The 17,582-nt window shown below is 41.0% G+C and overlaps 1 protein-coding gene across 1 annotated transcript in view; it reads left to right on the top strand.

The window, feature by feature from the left end:
• The first annotated feature begins 111 nt into the window (after window positions 1–111).
• MRRF (mitochondrial ribosome recycling factor) overlaps window positions 112–17,582 on the top strand; it is a 56,093-nt gene continuing 38,622 nt past the window's right edge. The window contains exons 1-4 of the mRNA XM_068977815.1: window positions 112–142; window positions 5,766–5,977; window positions 11,202–11,357; window positions 15,529–15,647. Of these exons, the coding sequence (XP_068833916.1) occupies window positions 5,794–5,977; window positions 11,202–11,357; window positions 15,529–15,647 (459 nt within the window). The 5' untranslated portion in view covers window positions 112–142; window positions 5,766–5,793. The remainder of the gene's footprint in view (window positions 143–5,765; window positions 5,978–11,201; window positions 11,358–15,528; window positions 15,648–17,582) is intronic.

The raw sequence follows: 17,582 nt of genomic DNA, 5'->3' as shown, positions 1-17,582 counted from the left end.
CTGCCAGGCCGCCCGTGACGCACTACGCCCGCGCCGCCGCACCGCCCCGTGACGTCACGACGCCCGCGTCGCCGCCGCCGCCGCCGCCGCCGCCGTCGCCGTGGTCGCGCGAGTCTTTTCCTAGTAACCTGGGCGCTAGTTGGTGAGTGGCCTCAGCACAGCCTGGAGGCGGTCGCGGGGTCCGGGTCCCGGAGACCTCTCTTCAGGGACCTCTGGGATACATTAAGGGGGCCTAAACACCGTCCCCGATGCGTTCCATTAAAATCCGGCTTGACCTTTACGGCTCAGGGCGGGACCTGTCGATCCGAGCGAGTCTCACGGGTTGGGGGCGGGGCTCATTTCATCACCTAGGGAGCTTCAGAATGAGAGCCGGGCTTACTAAATAGCAGCCGGGCTGCTAAATAGTAGCAGCTGTTTAGTAGCCTGCTAACTGGCAGGAACATTTAATTTTCAGAACAGTCCTGTGGGAATAGGTATTTTTTTTCCTAATCCCGTATGCTGGAGAAATGCAAACTCGGAGAAATAAAATCAGGGTCGTATCGCTATGAGGGAAGTGAAAGTGAAAGGCGCTTAATCTTGTCCGATTCTTTGCGACCCCACGGACTATGCAGTCCATTCTTCAGGCCAGAATACTGGAGTGGGTAGCCTTTCCCTGCTCCAGAGGATCTTCTTAAGCCAGGGATCGAACCCAGGTCTCCTACACTACAGGCGGATTGAGTGATGGCGCCCAAATTTAAGTCTCACCTTTTAACCATTACTCTGTGCCGTCCAGTGGCAAGACGGTTGTCATTTCGATTGCCCTTCTATGTTTATAAAGTGCTTCTGCAACTCTTAGCTCATTGGATCGCCCCGCTAACCCTGATGAATAGTATTGTCATCTACAGGTGAGATCGGGGCCCAGAGATTTTGACCTACCTAAGGTTCCATACCTATGAAGTGCCGGAACCAGCACTCTTTCCCGGGTCTTCTCTAAGTTTGTTGCATTTTTTTCTTTCACCCACCCTATTGCGTTCTCAGAATCTTGGGGAGCTTCATAGTTAGAAAGAATGAAACCTGGTCTGACCCTCTATAGTTGAGGAAAGAAAACCTGGGTAGAAGAAATGACTTAATAGAAGTCTCAGGTCAGCTTCCACAGGTGCTTTTTGAATACAAAGTACAGTAAGTTCCCTGCATACAAACCTTCAAGTTGTGAACTTTCAAAGATGGGAACGTATTATAAACCTATTGCAGTATAGTAGTATATAGCTGGTTGTGTTAGGTGCGTATCTAGGCTAACTTTGTTGGGCTTACTAACAAATCAGGCTTATGAACAAGCATTCCCTACATACATACAAGTTTGTATGTGGGGAACTCACTGTAGTTATGAATCTAAAAAGGATGATGGGCAGGGAGTAATGAGTTAGGAGTATCAGAAACCAGACCTCCTTAGACAAAAGCTGTTTCTCCACCTGTTCAGTGTCACAGCCTTCCTTTGGCTGTGCCAGGGACATGATCCTGCCTGTAGTCAGATACTGTAAATGCCTTCACTTGTTGCTGAATTTAGAGAAGAACATGACTTCTTATCTCTAAGTGAAAAGTCTGGCAAACCAAGAGATCATGGAAGCAGTGTTGGGGAGTAGAGCCTAGGACCTACTGTCTCTGGCTTTGATTTCTGTTTTGGTGCTAGCAATATGACTTTGAGGAAGGACAATCTAGACTTTGACTCATGTAGTCTTCACGTTTATGAAGTGTCTCCTGTGTTCAGATCTGTGCCAGGGACTGGGGATGCAGCCTTGAACAAGACAACCATAGTTTAATCCTTGTAGTACTTATAGTCCGTTCTTATGGAGAGAATAAGACAATGATCCGATAATTATTGTTTAGTCACTAAGTCATGTCCAACTCTTTTGTGACCCTATGGCCTGTGGCCCGCCAGGCTCCTCTGTTCATGGGATTGCCCAGGCAAGAATACTGAAGTGGGTTGCCATTTCCTTCTCTGAGGGATCTTCCCAACCCAGGGATTGAACCCGCATCTCCTGCATTGGTAGGCGGATTCTTTACCACCGAGCCACCAAGGAAGCCAGATTAAATAATTACACAAATATTAACTGGTATTGTTAAAGTAAGTGCCATGAAAAAGTACATGGTACTAAGAAAAGGGAATATAGGACATTTGACCTGTTGGGCTAGAGAAAACAGCCGAGGAAAGCATCGTCTGAGGAAGTGGTACTTCGCCTGAAGTCTGAAAGAAAAGTTCATTAACAAGGTGAGGGAAGATCGTTCCAAGCAGATTCAACAGTGTTTTTGAAGACCCTGGCGCAGGAAATTATTCAAGGAAATGAAAGACTAGTTTACCAATTTGTACAATGTGAGCGGTAATCACAACGTTGCCCGGTTATTGTGGGAATCAGGTAATACATGTGAAAGTATTTTATATACAACAAGGACCTGTGTGTGCACACCCATGTTATAAGAATCTACATGTTATGAACTAATATACAACTGAATAGGTAGGGGTTGCTGAGATGGTGGATAAGCTAGGACTTTGTTTTCCTCATCGAGTTCTTTCCAAAGTAAAAATGCACCTTCTATGAAAAGTGGGAAAAGTCAAGATTTGAGAATCTCAGCTTTGGATAAAGAATACATGCCTCAAGTAGTTTTAAAAAAATATTTAAACAATTTGAAAAATAATGCCAGTAATTGCACTGTTTTATGTACACAGTATAGGATAATGCTTAAGAGCACAGACTGTGGAACAAAAGTGCCTGAATTAAAATCTTGAGCAAATTGTTTATCTTTGCCTCTGTGTCTTTATCCATAAAATGGGGATAATAATAAGTACTTATCTGCTAGGATTATTATGAGGCTCAAATGAGTTAATGTATGCAATACAGTGCTTAGAACTGTTTCTGGCACATAGTTATTACTATAAAATTATAAGCTATTGTTTCATTATTATTGTTATAATTACCTTTTTAAAGGCTCATTAATATCACCATGAAAAAGGTGCGGTGGAAACTGTAGCTCAGAGAGGTTGATCTCCCCAAGTTCACACTGCTAGCAAGTGGGCAAACTGACATTTCAGTTCAAGACTTCTCCAAAGGTCAGATGTTTCCTGCTGCATTTTCTTCCGACTATAGGTTAATTTTGTTGTAGAATACTTGGGCTTGCATGATGGTTCCTTTCCTTGTCTTTACTTTTGTGCTGAACTGAGTGCTGATATGAATATTCTTAAGGTAAAGAGTCCAAGGGGCTGCCTTTATTGAATTTCCACTTTGAAGTTTCCTGACTTCTGTGCAGTTTAAAATCTATGTCTTAAGCATTTCAGCAATGTGGTTTATTTATAGAGCCGTCTTCCGGTTCACGTGTACTGGGTCCGCTTTTGGGTATTGAGTTTTCTGTCAAAGGTTGTTTATTTCTAACCCATTTTGATTTCCTGTTGCTTTGTGGATTGGTATTATGACCTGCAACAGGAACACCAGGAAACCTGTCTTAAATGGAATGGCCAGATTGAGACCCTGTAGATTAAAAAAAAAAAAATCACCTTATTTTACAGCTATATTTGGATATAAGTGTGGGTTAGGCATTGGCTGTATTAGGCAAAAACCTAGATATAGAAACCTCGTTTAGAGGCAAAATCTGTGAACAGTGCTGCTGCTACAGAGCAAAGGTATTAGGTCCAGCCTCTTGGTCAATGATGGTCTCTTAGAGGCTGAGTTTCTACGTCTATAAAGAGGAGATTATTATACTTTTCTTTGTGGCATTTTTGAGAGGATTAAATGAATACTATGGGTAAAGCAAGCAGGCTGGGCCTGACCTCTGATAATAGTAGCTATTGATAATGATTAAAAAGAGGAAACATTTTTTATTTTTTTATCTAGATCTGCTTTTACTGACATCATACACCGATCATTGAAATCTAGCATCTCTTGCTATTAAAAATTCCATCGGGAGAAATTATTTACCTTTGTGCAACTCATTTGCTTTTCTTAATAAGTAATAATTAGAGCAGGTGCCATATTCCCAGCACTATACTTGGTTGTTACATGCGTTCATTACTTCACTTTATTTTAAAACAGGATTGTTTTTTTCTCACTTTACAAATGAGGAAAATGATGCCCAGAAAATGAAATGAATAGCCACAAGTTGAAATTCGTATCCAGATATGATTGACTCTTGGCTTCCTTGTACTTTAGTAACGACATGTAAGATTTCTTTGTTGTGTCTGACTCTGGCATGGAAGTTTTTGAAAGGAAAGGTGATAGGTGTCAATAGATGCTCTTTAGGGGGGACTCCTATTGTCTGTTAGACAGTGGGCCACATATTTTACTTACATTAACTAATTTATTTTTCCCAACCCTAAGAAATAACTATAATTATGTCCATTTTATCACAGTTGAGGAAGTCAAGGTGCAGTGATGTTCAGAGGCATTTGGGTAGCGGTGGAGATGGGCTTGGATTCTAGATCTGTCTGCAAAGCCCATGCTCTTACTCAGACGGTAATGTGTGCATGTGTGTTAGTTGATCAGTTGTGTCTGAGCCTTTGCGGCCTCATGGATCCAGCAGGTTTCTCTGTCCATAGAGTTTCCCAGGCAAGAATACTGGAGTGAGCTGCCATTTCCTTCTCCAGGGCATCTTCCCGGACCAGGGATCAAAGTTGTGTCTCCTGCATTGGCAGGCGGATTCTTTACCACTGAGCCAACAGGGAGGTCCCAGATTTGCCCATAAGTTAGTATTGTTGTTCTATCCCAGGGGTAGCTGTAGGCTTTAGCATCTTTCCACAGTCAAAAACCTCAGAAGGATCGTGTGTAACATGTGTTAACACCAAGGAGGGTGGCATTTTCCAGAGCTTTAGTTCTGTTACATGGAAGACCTCAAACCTCAGCCATGCTTCAGATTCACATTAAAGTGCATTCTAATTGGTAATCAGTGCATAAGGAACCAAAGAAAATTTTAATTAAATGCTGTTGTGTGAATTTTCCAGTCATTTTATGCCTGTTGAAATGATTTTATGTAAAATTCTCTTCAGTGCTCTGCCATTACTCTTCATAGTGTAACTTTATCAAGATTTTGTGCTTTTTTTTTTTTTTCCTGTAAGGGTTTAATTACCATCATTAAGGATTTAGGCTGCTATGCATTTACTTAACTCTCTTCCCTGTGTACTAATTGGCATTTGCTGTAGTGGAAAGAGCGTGGCGATTTGGCGTCCTACAGACTGTGAGCTAGATATTTAAATCTCTGTGAGCCTTAGTTTCTTTGTCCTATAAAATGGGGCTAATCATACATCCTTGTACAGCTGTTAGGAGGAGGGCTGGAGATAATGTATTTAAGTTATCTAGTACAGCGGTCCCCAGCCTTTATTGGCACCAGGGACTGGTTTCGTGGAAGACAATTTTCCCACTGACCGGAGCTGGGCAGGGGGTGGGGATGGTTTCAGGGTAATTCAAGCGCATTACATTCATTGTGCTCCTGTGAGAATCTAACGCTGCAGTTCATCGGACAGTAGGCGGAGCTCAGGCGGTAACACGAGGGCTGGGGAGTGGCTGTAAATACAGATGAAGCTTCTGCTGGCTCACCTGCCGCCCACCTCCTGTCCTGCCACCCAGTTCCTAACAGGCCACGAACTGGTACGGGTTGGGAACCCCTGACCTAGCACACAAGTCAAAATGGATTGGTAGGCTCTGCTGATAGGATTTGCTTGCTAACTGGTACAGATTATTTTCTGAAGTTACACTAACAATAGAGTCTGTTTTACTTAGATCTCCTTTTTGTCTTGTTCTTTTTAGTGAATGTTCACAAGGATTGTCTTCAGTCATGGCCTTGGGTTTAAGGTGCTTCCGCTTGGTCCACCCTGCCTTTTGCAACTCCCTTGCAGCCTTGACCAGACCTGTTTCAGAAGTCACGCTGCAGACAGTGAGAGGAAGACAGAATGACCGTGGGCAATGCATGGCCTATGCCGCCGTACCAGTCCGTCATTTTGCTACCAAGAAAGCCAAAGGTAGAGACGTGACCTCCTCGCCCCTGTGTTATATTTAGCCCTTGAATGATCAGAGCTGGAAGAGATCTCAGAGATGTTCTGATTTCTCCCTGTGCCTCACGAAGAAGTGATGTCTCAGGTGGATCAGTTGATAGGCTTGAAAGGTCACAGGAACAGATATGGTATTAGAGCTGAGGGTCTGTTTTCCCACTTCCATGCTGCCCCATATGTTGCCACAGCTCAGAAAATGACTGTTTTGTTTTAGATTTAGAATTAGAGGTGTAAGTGCCAAGCAAGCCAGAATACTTGGGACGGGGATCAACGTATTTTCTCCTTCCAGGAAGATCTGTGTTGGAAGTAAAATTAAAAGCAGAAGTTTGTTGGGTGAGGACGCATGAGAGCCGAGGATTTAGATGGATGATCTTAATGGCTTGTGTCATCCAAGAATGAGACTTTGATATAACTCAGGTCTCAGCTTAAACGTCGCTTCCTCAGGAAAGCCTTCCCTGACCTCTTAGGCTGGGTCAGTTCCCTTGTTACATGCGCTTGTGCACACTGTTATTTTATCTTTGATGTACTTAGCAAAGCACTCATTAATTAATTAATTGTAGGATTGATTATTGTTCTGTCTTCCATACTGGACCCTGTGAGGAAAATCTCCACCTCTGTCTTTTTTTTTTTTCAATCCATGTCTTTTGTTTAGGAGCAGACAGGGCCCGACACATAGTATCTATTAAAAAGTTTTGTTGAAGGAACGAATGGGTGACAGAACATCGTCAAGCAGACCTGCTGTTCATACCTGCAGCTGTGAGCGTGGGAGTTCACTCGCCAGGATGATCCTTGAGATATGCTACTGAATGTTTTTTCCCCATTGCTTTTCTTTTATGGTTTCACACAGACCTTCTCCTTTCCTGTTAACAGGAAAATTAACAAGTTGCTGGAAAAGCATTAATGCATAGAAAATGTATATTCACTTAATAGTGATAATGGTAGTAACTTTTGATGTGTAGGTTGCTTTATATATTTTTTAAATTCACATACATTTAATAATTTAATTTGATCTTTATAAATTATCCATTGAGGGAATTATAATTACCCAGTGGAGAAATTCTTCTAAGTACCTAGTGAGCCTCGTGTCTCACCATTTTGCAAGTGAGGAAGCTGAGGTCCACGTGTAAGACCTTTGCCTGTGATCATATCCAGTTAGTGGCAGAGCTGGAATCCGGGTGCCCACCGCACTGCAGGCATCTAGTGCGCCTGGTAGCTGCAATCTTTCCATATTTAATTGCATATCCAGCTTTTATCTTCTTGGGTTGCCTCTTTAAAAAGTTGGTTGTTTGACTTTTTCCTTTAGATTTATTGGATTCTTTCTATATTAAGAATGCTGATCCTTTGTCAATATGTATATGTTAGGGGTATCTACTTTGCCTTTTTACTTTATAATATCTTTCATTGAACATCAGTTTTAATGCAGTCATATTTTTCAGTTCTTTCCTTTATCATTTGTGCTTTTTCGGCCTTATTTAAGATACCCTCATCTATCCAAAAGTCATAAATCTCTTCTTCTGTACTTTCTTCTAAATATTTTGAAGGTTTTTACTTTTCATATTTGGGTCTTTAATCCATAACGGAATTTATTTCTGAATATGATATGAGAAAGGGAATCTAATCTTATTTCTTTTGGAAATGAGTAATAATGTGTCAACCTCACTGTTTTAAAGTCTATTTATTTTACTATTTGTTAAACTATTTTAACGTCTATTTATTTTTGGCTGTGCCAGGTCCTCGTTACTCCGCCAGGTTTTTTCTAGTTGAGGCGACTGGGGGCTCCTCTCTGGTTGCAGTGCACAGGCTTCTCACTGCAGAGGCTTCTCTTTTTGTGGAGCATGGGCTCAGTATTTGTGGTGCCCAGGCTTAGTTGCCCCTCGGCGTGTGGGGGATCTTCCTGGATTAGGGATCAGACCTGTGTCCCTTGCGTTGACAGGTGGATTCTTCACCATTGGACCACCGAGGAAGTTAACCTCACTTAGGGAAAACTCTTCTTTACTCCCAGATCTGTAATGCCTCCTCTGTCATATGTTATGTTTCTTCATATGTATGATTTATTTCTGAGCTCTTGATGTGTTGAACTGCTCATCTCTCCCTGCACTAAATTCCCTAATGCCTGAATCACTGTCATAACGTCTTGAATCTGGTGGTACAGATCTTTCCCTTCAGAACACACTAGCTTTTTTTTTTTTTTCTTCTTCTTGGCCTTTTCTCTTCTCTGTGACGTTTATAATCATATTGTCAGGTTTTCTCCATATAGATCTTACACAGTTCTTCAATTGGATTTATTTCTAGACTATCATCATGTTTTGGCACTTTGGTATATGATGTTTTTTAAAGTCAACTTTTGAGTTATATATACAGAAAAAGTATGGACATAAATTGTCAGTGCTCAGTGAATTTTCACAAAGTGAATACAACCGTGTAACTATCACCCAGATTAAGATATAGACATCGCTTGCACTCTGGAAGCTTTGCTCTTGTCCTTTTCAAGGCTCTCCCTTCAAAAGACAACCCCTTCTCTTGACTTCAACACTGCAGATTTTGTTTTGCCCCTTTTGAACTCAGAATGGATTCTTTTCATGCCTGGCTTCTTTTGATAACAGCCTACCCGTGAGGTTTGTCCATGTTGTTGTCTGTAGTAGTTGTTGGTACATTTGACTTTTCTTTACAGTGTCCCAGTGAATGTGTGTACCGTGATTTATGTGTGTTTCCTGTAGTCGATGGATATTTGAGTTGCTTCCGGTTTTGAGCTAAAATAAATAATGCTACTGTGAACATGCATTTTGGTGCCCATAAGTTTGCCTTTCTACTGGGTGTATACCAAGAGGAAGGATTCCTGAGCCTTGGGTCATGTGTATATAACTTTCAGTTCAGTTTCAGAATATGTGGTTTCCCAGAGTGGTCATGTCAGGCTTCTCTCCTCCCCAGGGTGTTTTAGTTTTCTGTTTGCTAATTACCCATTATCTACTTGTGAACACTTGGTATGGTCAGCCTTTTTAATTTTCGTCATTCTAATGAATGTGCCGTTATATCTCATGGTTTTAATTTGTATTTCATTGATGAATAGTGATAGTGAGCACCTTTCATTTGTTTACTGGTTATTCGGATATCCTCTTTGTTTCTAGTCTTTTGCCCATTTAAAAAAATCGACCTGATTTTTAAAAATTGACTTGTAAGAATTTTAATGTATTCTAAAGACGAGACTTTTGCATATATATGTAATGCTGATAATGATTACCTTTTCATGGTTTTTTTTTTTTGATGAACAGAAGTTCTTAATTTTAATGTAGTCCGGTTTGTCAATATTTTTCTTTTATTAGTAGTGCTCTTTTTTTCCTGTTTAAGAAATTTTCCCCTGCCTTAAGGTCAAAAATATATTCTATTTCATTTTTTGCAAGAGTCATTGCTTTAAGTTTATGTCTTTCAGAAATTATGTGTTCTGTTTGGTTGCTGGTGAATAGGAATACTTTTGATAATTATACATTGATTTTGTATATTGCAACTCTGCTGCACTCTTTTATTAGAACCGTTGTGTATTTTTTTGGATTTTCTATGTAGATAATTAAAATACCTATATTTAATGATAGCTTTGTTTTTCCCTCCCCAATCTGTATACCTCATGCCTTTTATTTCTTTTCTCTCTTTCCTCCATCCCTCTTCCCTCCTTTTCTCCTTTCCTTCCAACTACATTGTCTAGGAATTCTAATATAATTCTAATAAAAGTGATTTTTTATTGGGGTATAATTGCTTTACAATGTTATGATAGTTTCTGCTGTACAACAAAGCAAATCAGCTATATGCGAATAAAAGTGATTATTGATAGTAGTCATCCTTGTTTTAGTCCTGACTTTATAGTGAATACTTCTTATGTGTTAACATCAAGAATTATGTTCACTTTATTTTTTGGTAGTCTCTCTTTTAAGCAAGTATCTTCTGTCCCTGTTTTGCTAAGAGTTTTTGTTTTGAATGGGTATTAATTTTTTCTTTTTGGTGCTCTTACTGCATTTATTGAGTGAGCATTTAAAAAATTTTTTCAGTCTATGAATGTGGTGGCTCAACATTAATAGCCTTTTCTGATATTAAACCACTTTTGCATTCTTGGTATAAGCCCTCATTGTTCTTATGTGTAATGTGCACATACATTGCTTGCTCCATAATCTGTATGTTGCTGGATTTGGTTTGCTAATATTAATTTAGGGCTTTTGAGTCTGTATTTGTATGTGAATTAGTTTTAATATAACTTTCTGATACTGATGGGCATAAGTTCCTTTATAGGTAATTGGTCTTTTCTCTTTGGCTGTTTTCACAGCCTCTTTGTCCTTGGTTTTCTGCATTCACAAAAATGTCTAGGTATGAATTTGCTTTTAATATCCTGTTTGAAACTGTTTCCAAATCTGAAAATTCAGCTCTTTCATCAGTTCTGAGAATTCTAAGCCGTTAGCCTGTTAACTTCAGAGCTTTCAAGCAAGATGATGACATAAGCAAATAAATGTTCAAAAAAAAAATCACTCTGCTGCTTACTGGTTGGTTACTTTGGGCAAAACATTTAAATAGCTGTTCCTCAGATTACTTATCTGTAAAATGGGAGCAATAATAATTTCTGTTCTTCCTATGTCAAAGAGCTGCTTTGAATTCTAATAGAAGAATGTACTTGAAATTGCATTGCAAATTGTAATATGGTATACAGATAGCACAGTATCTAACTTATTGTGGGTGTTTAATGAAATTTGTTATGAATGATCTCAGTAAATATTGCATATTTAATAAATAAACAAGTATAAGATAGTAGTGTTTAAATGTTTTTATTCTTTTCTCTCTTCCCACACCCTATGTAAAGGAATGTAAGAATATTTGTATTACTCATGGGAGTGAGATATGCATATATATAGTATAGCTTATGAAACATCACTATGATGGTTTAGATACAAATTAGAATTTTACTCAGTTCTCAATATTGTTGGTTTTCTAAAATATAAGCCATTGTCACTACCGCTGGTGGTGGTTCATGTTGCTAAACCACTGCTGTTCTTTCTGTCTGTACCAGCCATCAGATACTGTGCATGGCCTTGTTTTAGGATTCAGTTTTAAATGAATTAATGTATTTTCTGTGTCTCTCGTTTCCTTAACTCATTGTTTATTGTCTCTATTTATGCTTTTTTTTTCCTTTTAAATTCACTGAATGTTGACTTTGTAGCTAAAGGGAAAGGACAGTCCCAAACCAGAATGAATCTTAACACTGCCTTGGTTGAGGACATCATCAACTTAGAAGAAGTAGATGAAGAAATGAAGTCTGTGATAGAAGCACTCAAGGATAATTTCAATAAGACTGTCAGCATAAGGACTTCACCAGGTTAGTGAGTGAACCTGTGTTTTCGAGAGGGGCACGGTGGCAAGAACATTGCTTTGGCAGAACTGGATTTTACATATCAATTGGTGACCACTGGCAGTTACTTTACTTCTCTGGTGTTCAGTTTCCTTGTCTAATTCCCACCTTCTAGCTTTGGGATGGGGATGAAAATAAGTGAGGTAACATGTGTAATGATTCTTGTACAGTGCCCAGCATGTATTAACACTGCATTTATCTGTTTAGCAAATACTTGTCTGCTATGAACTAGTCATTGTGCTGGTTCCCAGTAAACAAAAATAGGTATGATCTTTGCTCTCATGGAATCATACTGTCAGAAAATGGGACTTTAATTATTACTGTACTCTAAAAACTTGTAGATATTTAGTCTCATAGTAACTGAAATATTTGGTCTGATTTGTCCATTTTTGGTCCGAATTGGCCATTCTTATCCCTTACCAGGGACCAGCTGGCTGCAGACATGCCCACCTGAGACATTTCTATACCCCTGGGCTTGACCAGGAAGATTCCGTTTGGGTTAATAACTTCCTGAAAATGGCTTTTCTAAGTGGGAAATGTCAGAACTGTCTAGGAGAACTGTTTGCAGATGTGATGGAAGAAGTGAGTTGTCAGCTAATGGTGCAGGCAGGCAGGAAAAATCCAATTGCTATTAAATTGGCCTTTTGGAAATTGTCATCATCCTAGAGTCAAGCCCTGGACCCCCTCGGAAAATATCTGTGGGAGCTGGGGCTGCTCCCGCTCACATCTTGGTTGGGATAGTTCATAAGAAAGTTGGAAAATATTTCATGAACTTGTTCTTAAGAAAACTAAGTGAAAAATCTATAGCTCCATCTATAAACACCAGCAGAAACATCAGAGGTGAGCTCCAATGTGAAACCAGAAGACCGTTCTATCATTTGTCAACCCTGGACTGGGGCGTTTTTGCCTTTGCTGACAGTAGAGCGTGCCATTCAATCTCTCCCAACTGTTTATTTTAAACTTGCTTATTATTTTAGGTATGAAGCTGATAAAGTGCTTTGTCTCCCCTGTGCTTTCTGGGCTGTTAACATTCTGCAGCCGAAACCAGAGAGCAGTTTGAGAGGAGCTCAGGGAGAAATGTGATACTTCAAATTGGCCAGCAAGCTCCACTCTTGTTGAACTTAAAAAGATGATGGGCCTGGAAAGAGGTTGGGAGTGTAATTTGTTAAATGTTAACCTCTGCAAAAATGAGGGGCAGGAGTGAGGCTGAGGGAGATGCTCGCTGGGGACAGATTGAGGGAAAAGGATTTGATGCCTTATGTCGATACGGATTTGGGGAATGGGAACCACCACGACTGCATGGTGAAAAGCCCACGTTGGGACTTCTGTGGTAGAGGCTCTTATGGCAAATCAGGAAGGCTGAATTAAGATCCATTTTCAAAAGGCCTCCCGCTGGCATTTCCTCTTTGCTTCTTTCTCTTCAGGGTTATGTTTGTACAGCATTCTGCGTAGAACTTGGGGCCATGAAGAGACTGGGTGAAACATGCTGAACTTAGCCAGTCTTTCATTTTATTTTACTTTTTTTTTTTTTTTGCCAGATTATTCCATATCATCTTTCAGTACTATCTGAACCAGCAGACACTTTTCCACTTATACCTCTGTCTGTCTACCAGCAATTTCTGTCTCCAAGATTGAAGACAGAATTGATTGCTTTTAATAGTTGTCTAAAATACAGGTTTGTTTCTTCATTCTTGTCCTCTCATTCATTCATTCATACATACGTTTATTTATTCATCAGTGCATTATTAAGCACTTGTTCTGTGCTGTTTAATAGGTGCTGTAGATTCAGAGAGAAAAGACATTGTCCCCATCTTCCAAGAGCCTAGATCCTAGTGTGTAGGGATAGACAAGTAAACCAACGTGTGAAACCACGAAGCAAAGCAGAATGGTGAAGATCATGACTTTGGAGTTGATTAGGTCTAGGTTTGAATTCAGGCCCCATTAAGGGCTCTTGTGACCTTGGACAAGTTATTTTCTGTGCCCCAGTTTCCACATCTGTAAAATGGTGGAACTGTCTCACAGGTTTATTGTGATAATAAAAGCAAATAAATTATAGAAAGCATTTAGACCCATGTCTTGCCCTAGGAAGTGTTCAGTAAAGATGGGTCATCATTATTATAGATTTATGTGTAGGATCCTGGAGCTCATAAAGGATTTGTAATCCAATCTAAGAGGTCAGACAGGATTTCTGAGATTAGATGCAATGATAGCTGAGTGTTCAAGAGTGAGCAGAAGTTATCTGAGCATAGAAGGGTATCCTTAGTAGAAGGAAAAATGTATGCTGAGGATCCTAAGGCAAGACAGAATGGACTGTTAGTAGAGAGACTGTAAGTGGGTTAGTTTGGTTAAAATATAGGGGAAAGTTGAGACATATGATAATAGCGTGTATTGGGCCCTTGTATATGCCAGGACAGTATAAGGGCTTTCCATAAACTCTTTTAACTCTCATAACAACCCAGTGAGATAAGTACGATTTTAATGCTCGGTTTAGAAATCAGGAAACAGACGCCCAAAAGGTTGAGGAGACCTTCCCAAGGTCACACAGTTCAGGAAGTGGCAGGGTTGGTATTTGAACCCAGGTCATTGGTCTTCAGAATCATGGACTTTTCCAGATTGAAGCCAGTGGCGTCAACAGCCTTCTAACTTTTGATGACATTGAATTGAGTTGAGTACTGTACAGATCTTCGGGCCATAGTGTGAAACTGCATTATCCTAACAATTTGCTAGGACAACTCCCAATTTGTTTTGGACTGACACCACTACCACCACCACCACCACCACCCCTGCCCCACCCCACCCCCACACACAGTGTGTCAGAATGAGCTGTTCTCGAGTGATTCTTAAAATGAATGGTAAAGTTTTCTTCTAGTTCTCATTTGCATAGGAAATCAGGGAATTTGAGTAATGCCCCTTTTATTGTCTTGTAACAATATACTTGCCTTCTTGACAAGAAAACTTTGCCCAAGGTTTTCCCTAATTCAGATATGGACAAAGCTCAGATCCAGGGTATCAGTGAAGTGGTAATAATTGGTGGGTTTTTGTTGTTGTTGTTGTTGTTGTTCCTAAAGGGAGTCTAAATGCCAAAATCAAGGTGGTATGAGGTAACAGTTCCAAACCTGGCTGCATGTCTGAATCATGTGGTCATCTTGAAAGAAAACTACAAGTGCCCCCAAATCACAGGCTCCTGAGCCCCTACAGAATCAGGATCTCTGGGGAGTGGGACCCAGGAATCTAAATTTAAAAGCTCCCTGGGGATTCCTGAATGGTGCAACTCAAGTTGAATTCCATTGATAAGGGAAAGAGATTTGATCAGAGTTGGAAGTAAGCACACCTAAGTTGGGGCTCGGCTCTTGCTGGGTTTTCCTTTTGTTAGCTCTGTGATTTGGCTCATTTTACTTCCCCAAGTTTCTTTCTCTGGTGTAAAGTGGATATAGTGATACAATGTTACAGGCTAGTTGTGAAAAGGGCTAAGTAAGAGGTACCTATTTTTATGTTTATTTTTTGTGTGTGTCTATTGTATATTTGCTTATTTATATTGAGTTGTAATCGACACTTTAATCCTGTAAAGTATTTTTTAATTGAGTTGGAAACCAAGGTAGTGAGAAGGTGACTGACTTGCCTGAGGTTTCATGTTAGTAAATGGTGACATAGCTGGAAGGGTGACCAACACTTTGCAGTTTCAGCTCTCAAAGTCTTGCGTCACAGGAAACCATGCAGGACCAGGCAAATCAGGATTGTTGGCCACTCTGGTGCTGGTAAGGAATTTCAGCCTGGTTTTGTCAACATTTCAAAGCTCTTTCCAGCACACGGCACCACTGCTTCCGTAAACATCTGGAGCCCAAGAAAATGAAGTCTGTCACTGTTTCCAGTGTTTCCCCATCTATTTGCCATGAGGTGAGGGGACCAGATGCCATGATCTTCATTTTTTGAACGTTGAGTTTTAAGCCAGCTTTTTCACTCTCCTCTTTAACCTTCATCAAGAGGCTCTTTAGTTCCTCTTTCTGCCTAAGGGTGGTGTCATCTGCATATCTGAGGTTATTGATATTTCTCTAAACATTAGTTGAATCTGAATTGATAGAGACTTAGATGTGAGGTTACTAAAAGTCCTTCTGAATTCTAATTTTAATTTTCCTTTTAGGATCCCTTGATAACATCACTGTGGTGACTGCTGATGGGAAGCTTGCTCTCAACCAGATCAGCCAGATCTCCATGAAGTCGCCACAGCTGATACTGGTGAATATGGCCAGCTTCCCAGAGGTAAGGTGGCCTTGCTCAAGGGCTCCCTCTCCATGGTCTCCCTTGTAATGCAGGAGACTACAGTGAGTCAGGAGGAAGTATTCCCTTCACTTTGGGGTGAAACTAGAGACAAGGCATAACAAAGGGAATTTAAGGATAAGAGAAGCTCTCTTCCTCTTTCTAGATTCCTTTTCTATTTTACTCAAACACTATAGAGCCCAGGCAAGTAATTTGAATACTGACACAGGTCCCATCTAAGACAAACAGTAGTGGCAGTGGGGTATTTGGAGGGGCAGGGGTAAACTGTAGAGCGTGTGCCCTATCTGAAGGGAGCAGCCTTTGCCCAGTTGCTGCTGATCCTTCCCAGGCGGAAATGTAGACCTGGTAATCAGATACTACCAGATACTAAGATTTTTATTTACAGAAGAAGCCAATAGCCCCAATTTCTATCTTTGCTGAATGTTGATAACTAATTCCCTTTTTCGGTGTGTTTTAAGTCTATGACAGAATCTATTGATGGGCCACATTTGGCCCGTGGGCCACCAGTTCATGACTTTTGCATTGTTTGGAGTAGTGCTGTGCTGTGCTGCGCTTAGTCACTCAGTCGTGTCTGACTCTTTGTGACCCCATGGCTCTAGCCCACCAGGCTCCTCTGTCCATGGGGATTCTCCAGGCTAGAATACTGGAGTGGGTTGCCATGCCCTCCTCCAGGGGATCTTCCCAACCCAGGTGGGTTCTTTACCATCTGAGCCACCAGGGAAGCCCTATTTGGAGCAGACCTTCCAGGAACTCACATTCGTTTGGGACTTGACTGACCATTCAGAATATTGCCCAGAGCACAGTGCTTCCAGGGCTGGAAGGTGGGTTGCATTAGATCATTGCAACCTGGAGGCTGTGATTTTAAGTCTGGTTGAGGAAGATAAATAGGCTATTCCTTACTGGTACAGTAAGAAGTGACCTGGATTGGGACTCCTTGAGGACCTGGAATGTGGTCCCACCTCTCGCCAGCTGGCTATGTAGGTTGCGTCATTCTCTGGGTCTCCATTTCCTCATCTGTTCATGTGAGGTGAAGGCATCTGAAGTCTCTATTCCGATGGTCTCTTTCAGTAATTCTAGCCCAAAGACAGAGACCAAAGTTGAACCTGCTGGACTTGACAAAACTGGGTTAGAGACAAGAGTAAGCCCTTGCTATGAGCAGACTTTCAAATCAGGGGGCTCTTGCAGCCGATGTGCCCATATTTGTGGGGGTATTACTCACTTCTCCCCTGTCGTGTTCTCCATACTTCAGCCAGAGAGAACTTGTAAAGATATTAATATCTCTTCGATTATGTCATTCCCAGGCACTGAGTTCATCAGCGGTTTCAAGTAATGCTTAAGGAGATGACTGTGGCCTAGACGGCTTCGTGTGAAACGGCCCTGCTTGTCTCTGCAGACGCCCCACTCTCGTGCACTGTCACCCTTGCACGCTGCTCTGCCCACGAGCCTTTCGGTTCCCCAAACCCATAATGTCCTCAGGGCCTTAGCATATGCTGTTTCCTTTGCATGGATCACGCTTGTCTGGCTAATTACTATCCGTGGTTTGGACCGCAGCTTTCATATTTCTCAGGGAAGTCTTTCCTAGTCCACGCAAAATCTCAATTATTCCTCTATCTTAACCACTTTTATACAGCACAGTTATTTTTCTTCATTGTACTTATTAACAGTTATGCACTTATCTACATCTTAGTTTTCCATCTCCCTTTCATTAGATCATAAGCTTGGAATGTAGGAATCATATCCAACTTGCTCATTCTGTCCAGCACCAAACACCATGCCTGACACATGGACGCACCCAGTAAATTTCCCTCAAATGGGTGAATACTTGTCATTAGGTTGATGGAAGGGAGGCACTCATTCGTGGTGTTCCCGAGGAGCAGAGAAATGGACAGAAAGGGAACTGTTAGCTCTTTCCCCTTT

This window comes from Capricornis sumatraensis, chromosome 1 (genome assembly GCF_032405125.1).
Source record: "Capricornis sumatraensis isolate serow.1 chromosome 1, serow.2, whole genome shotgun sequence".
Lineage (NCBI taxonomy): Eukaryota > Metazoa > Chordata > Mammalia > Artiodactyla > Bovidae > Capricornis > Capricornis sumatraensis.
This window is presented reverse-complemented; position numbering and strand designations above follow the sequence as displayed.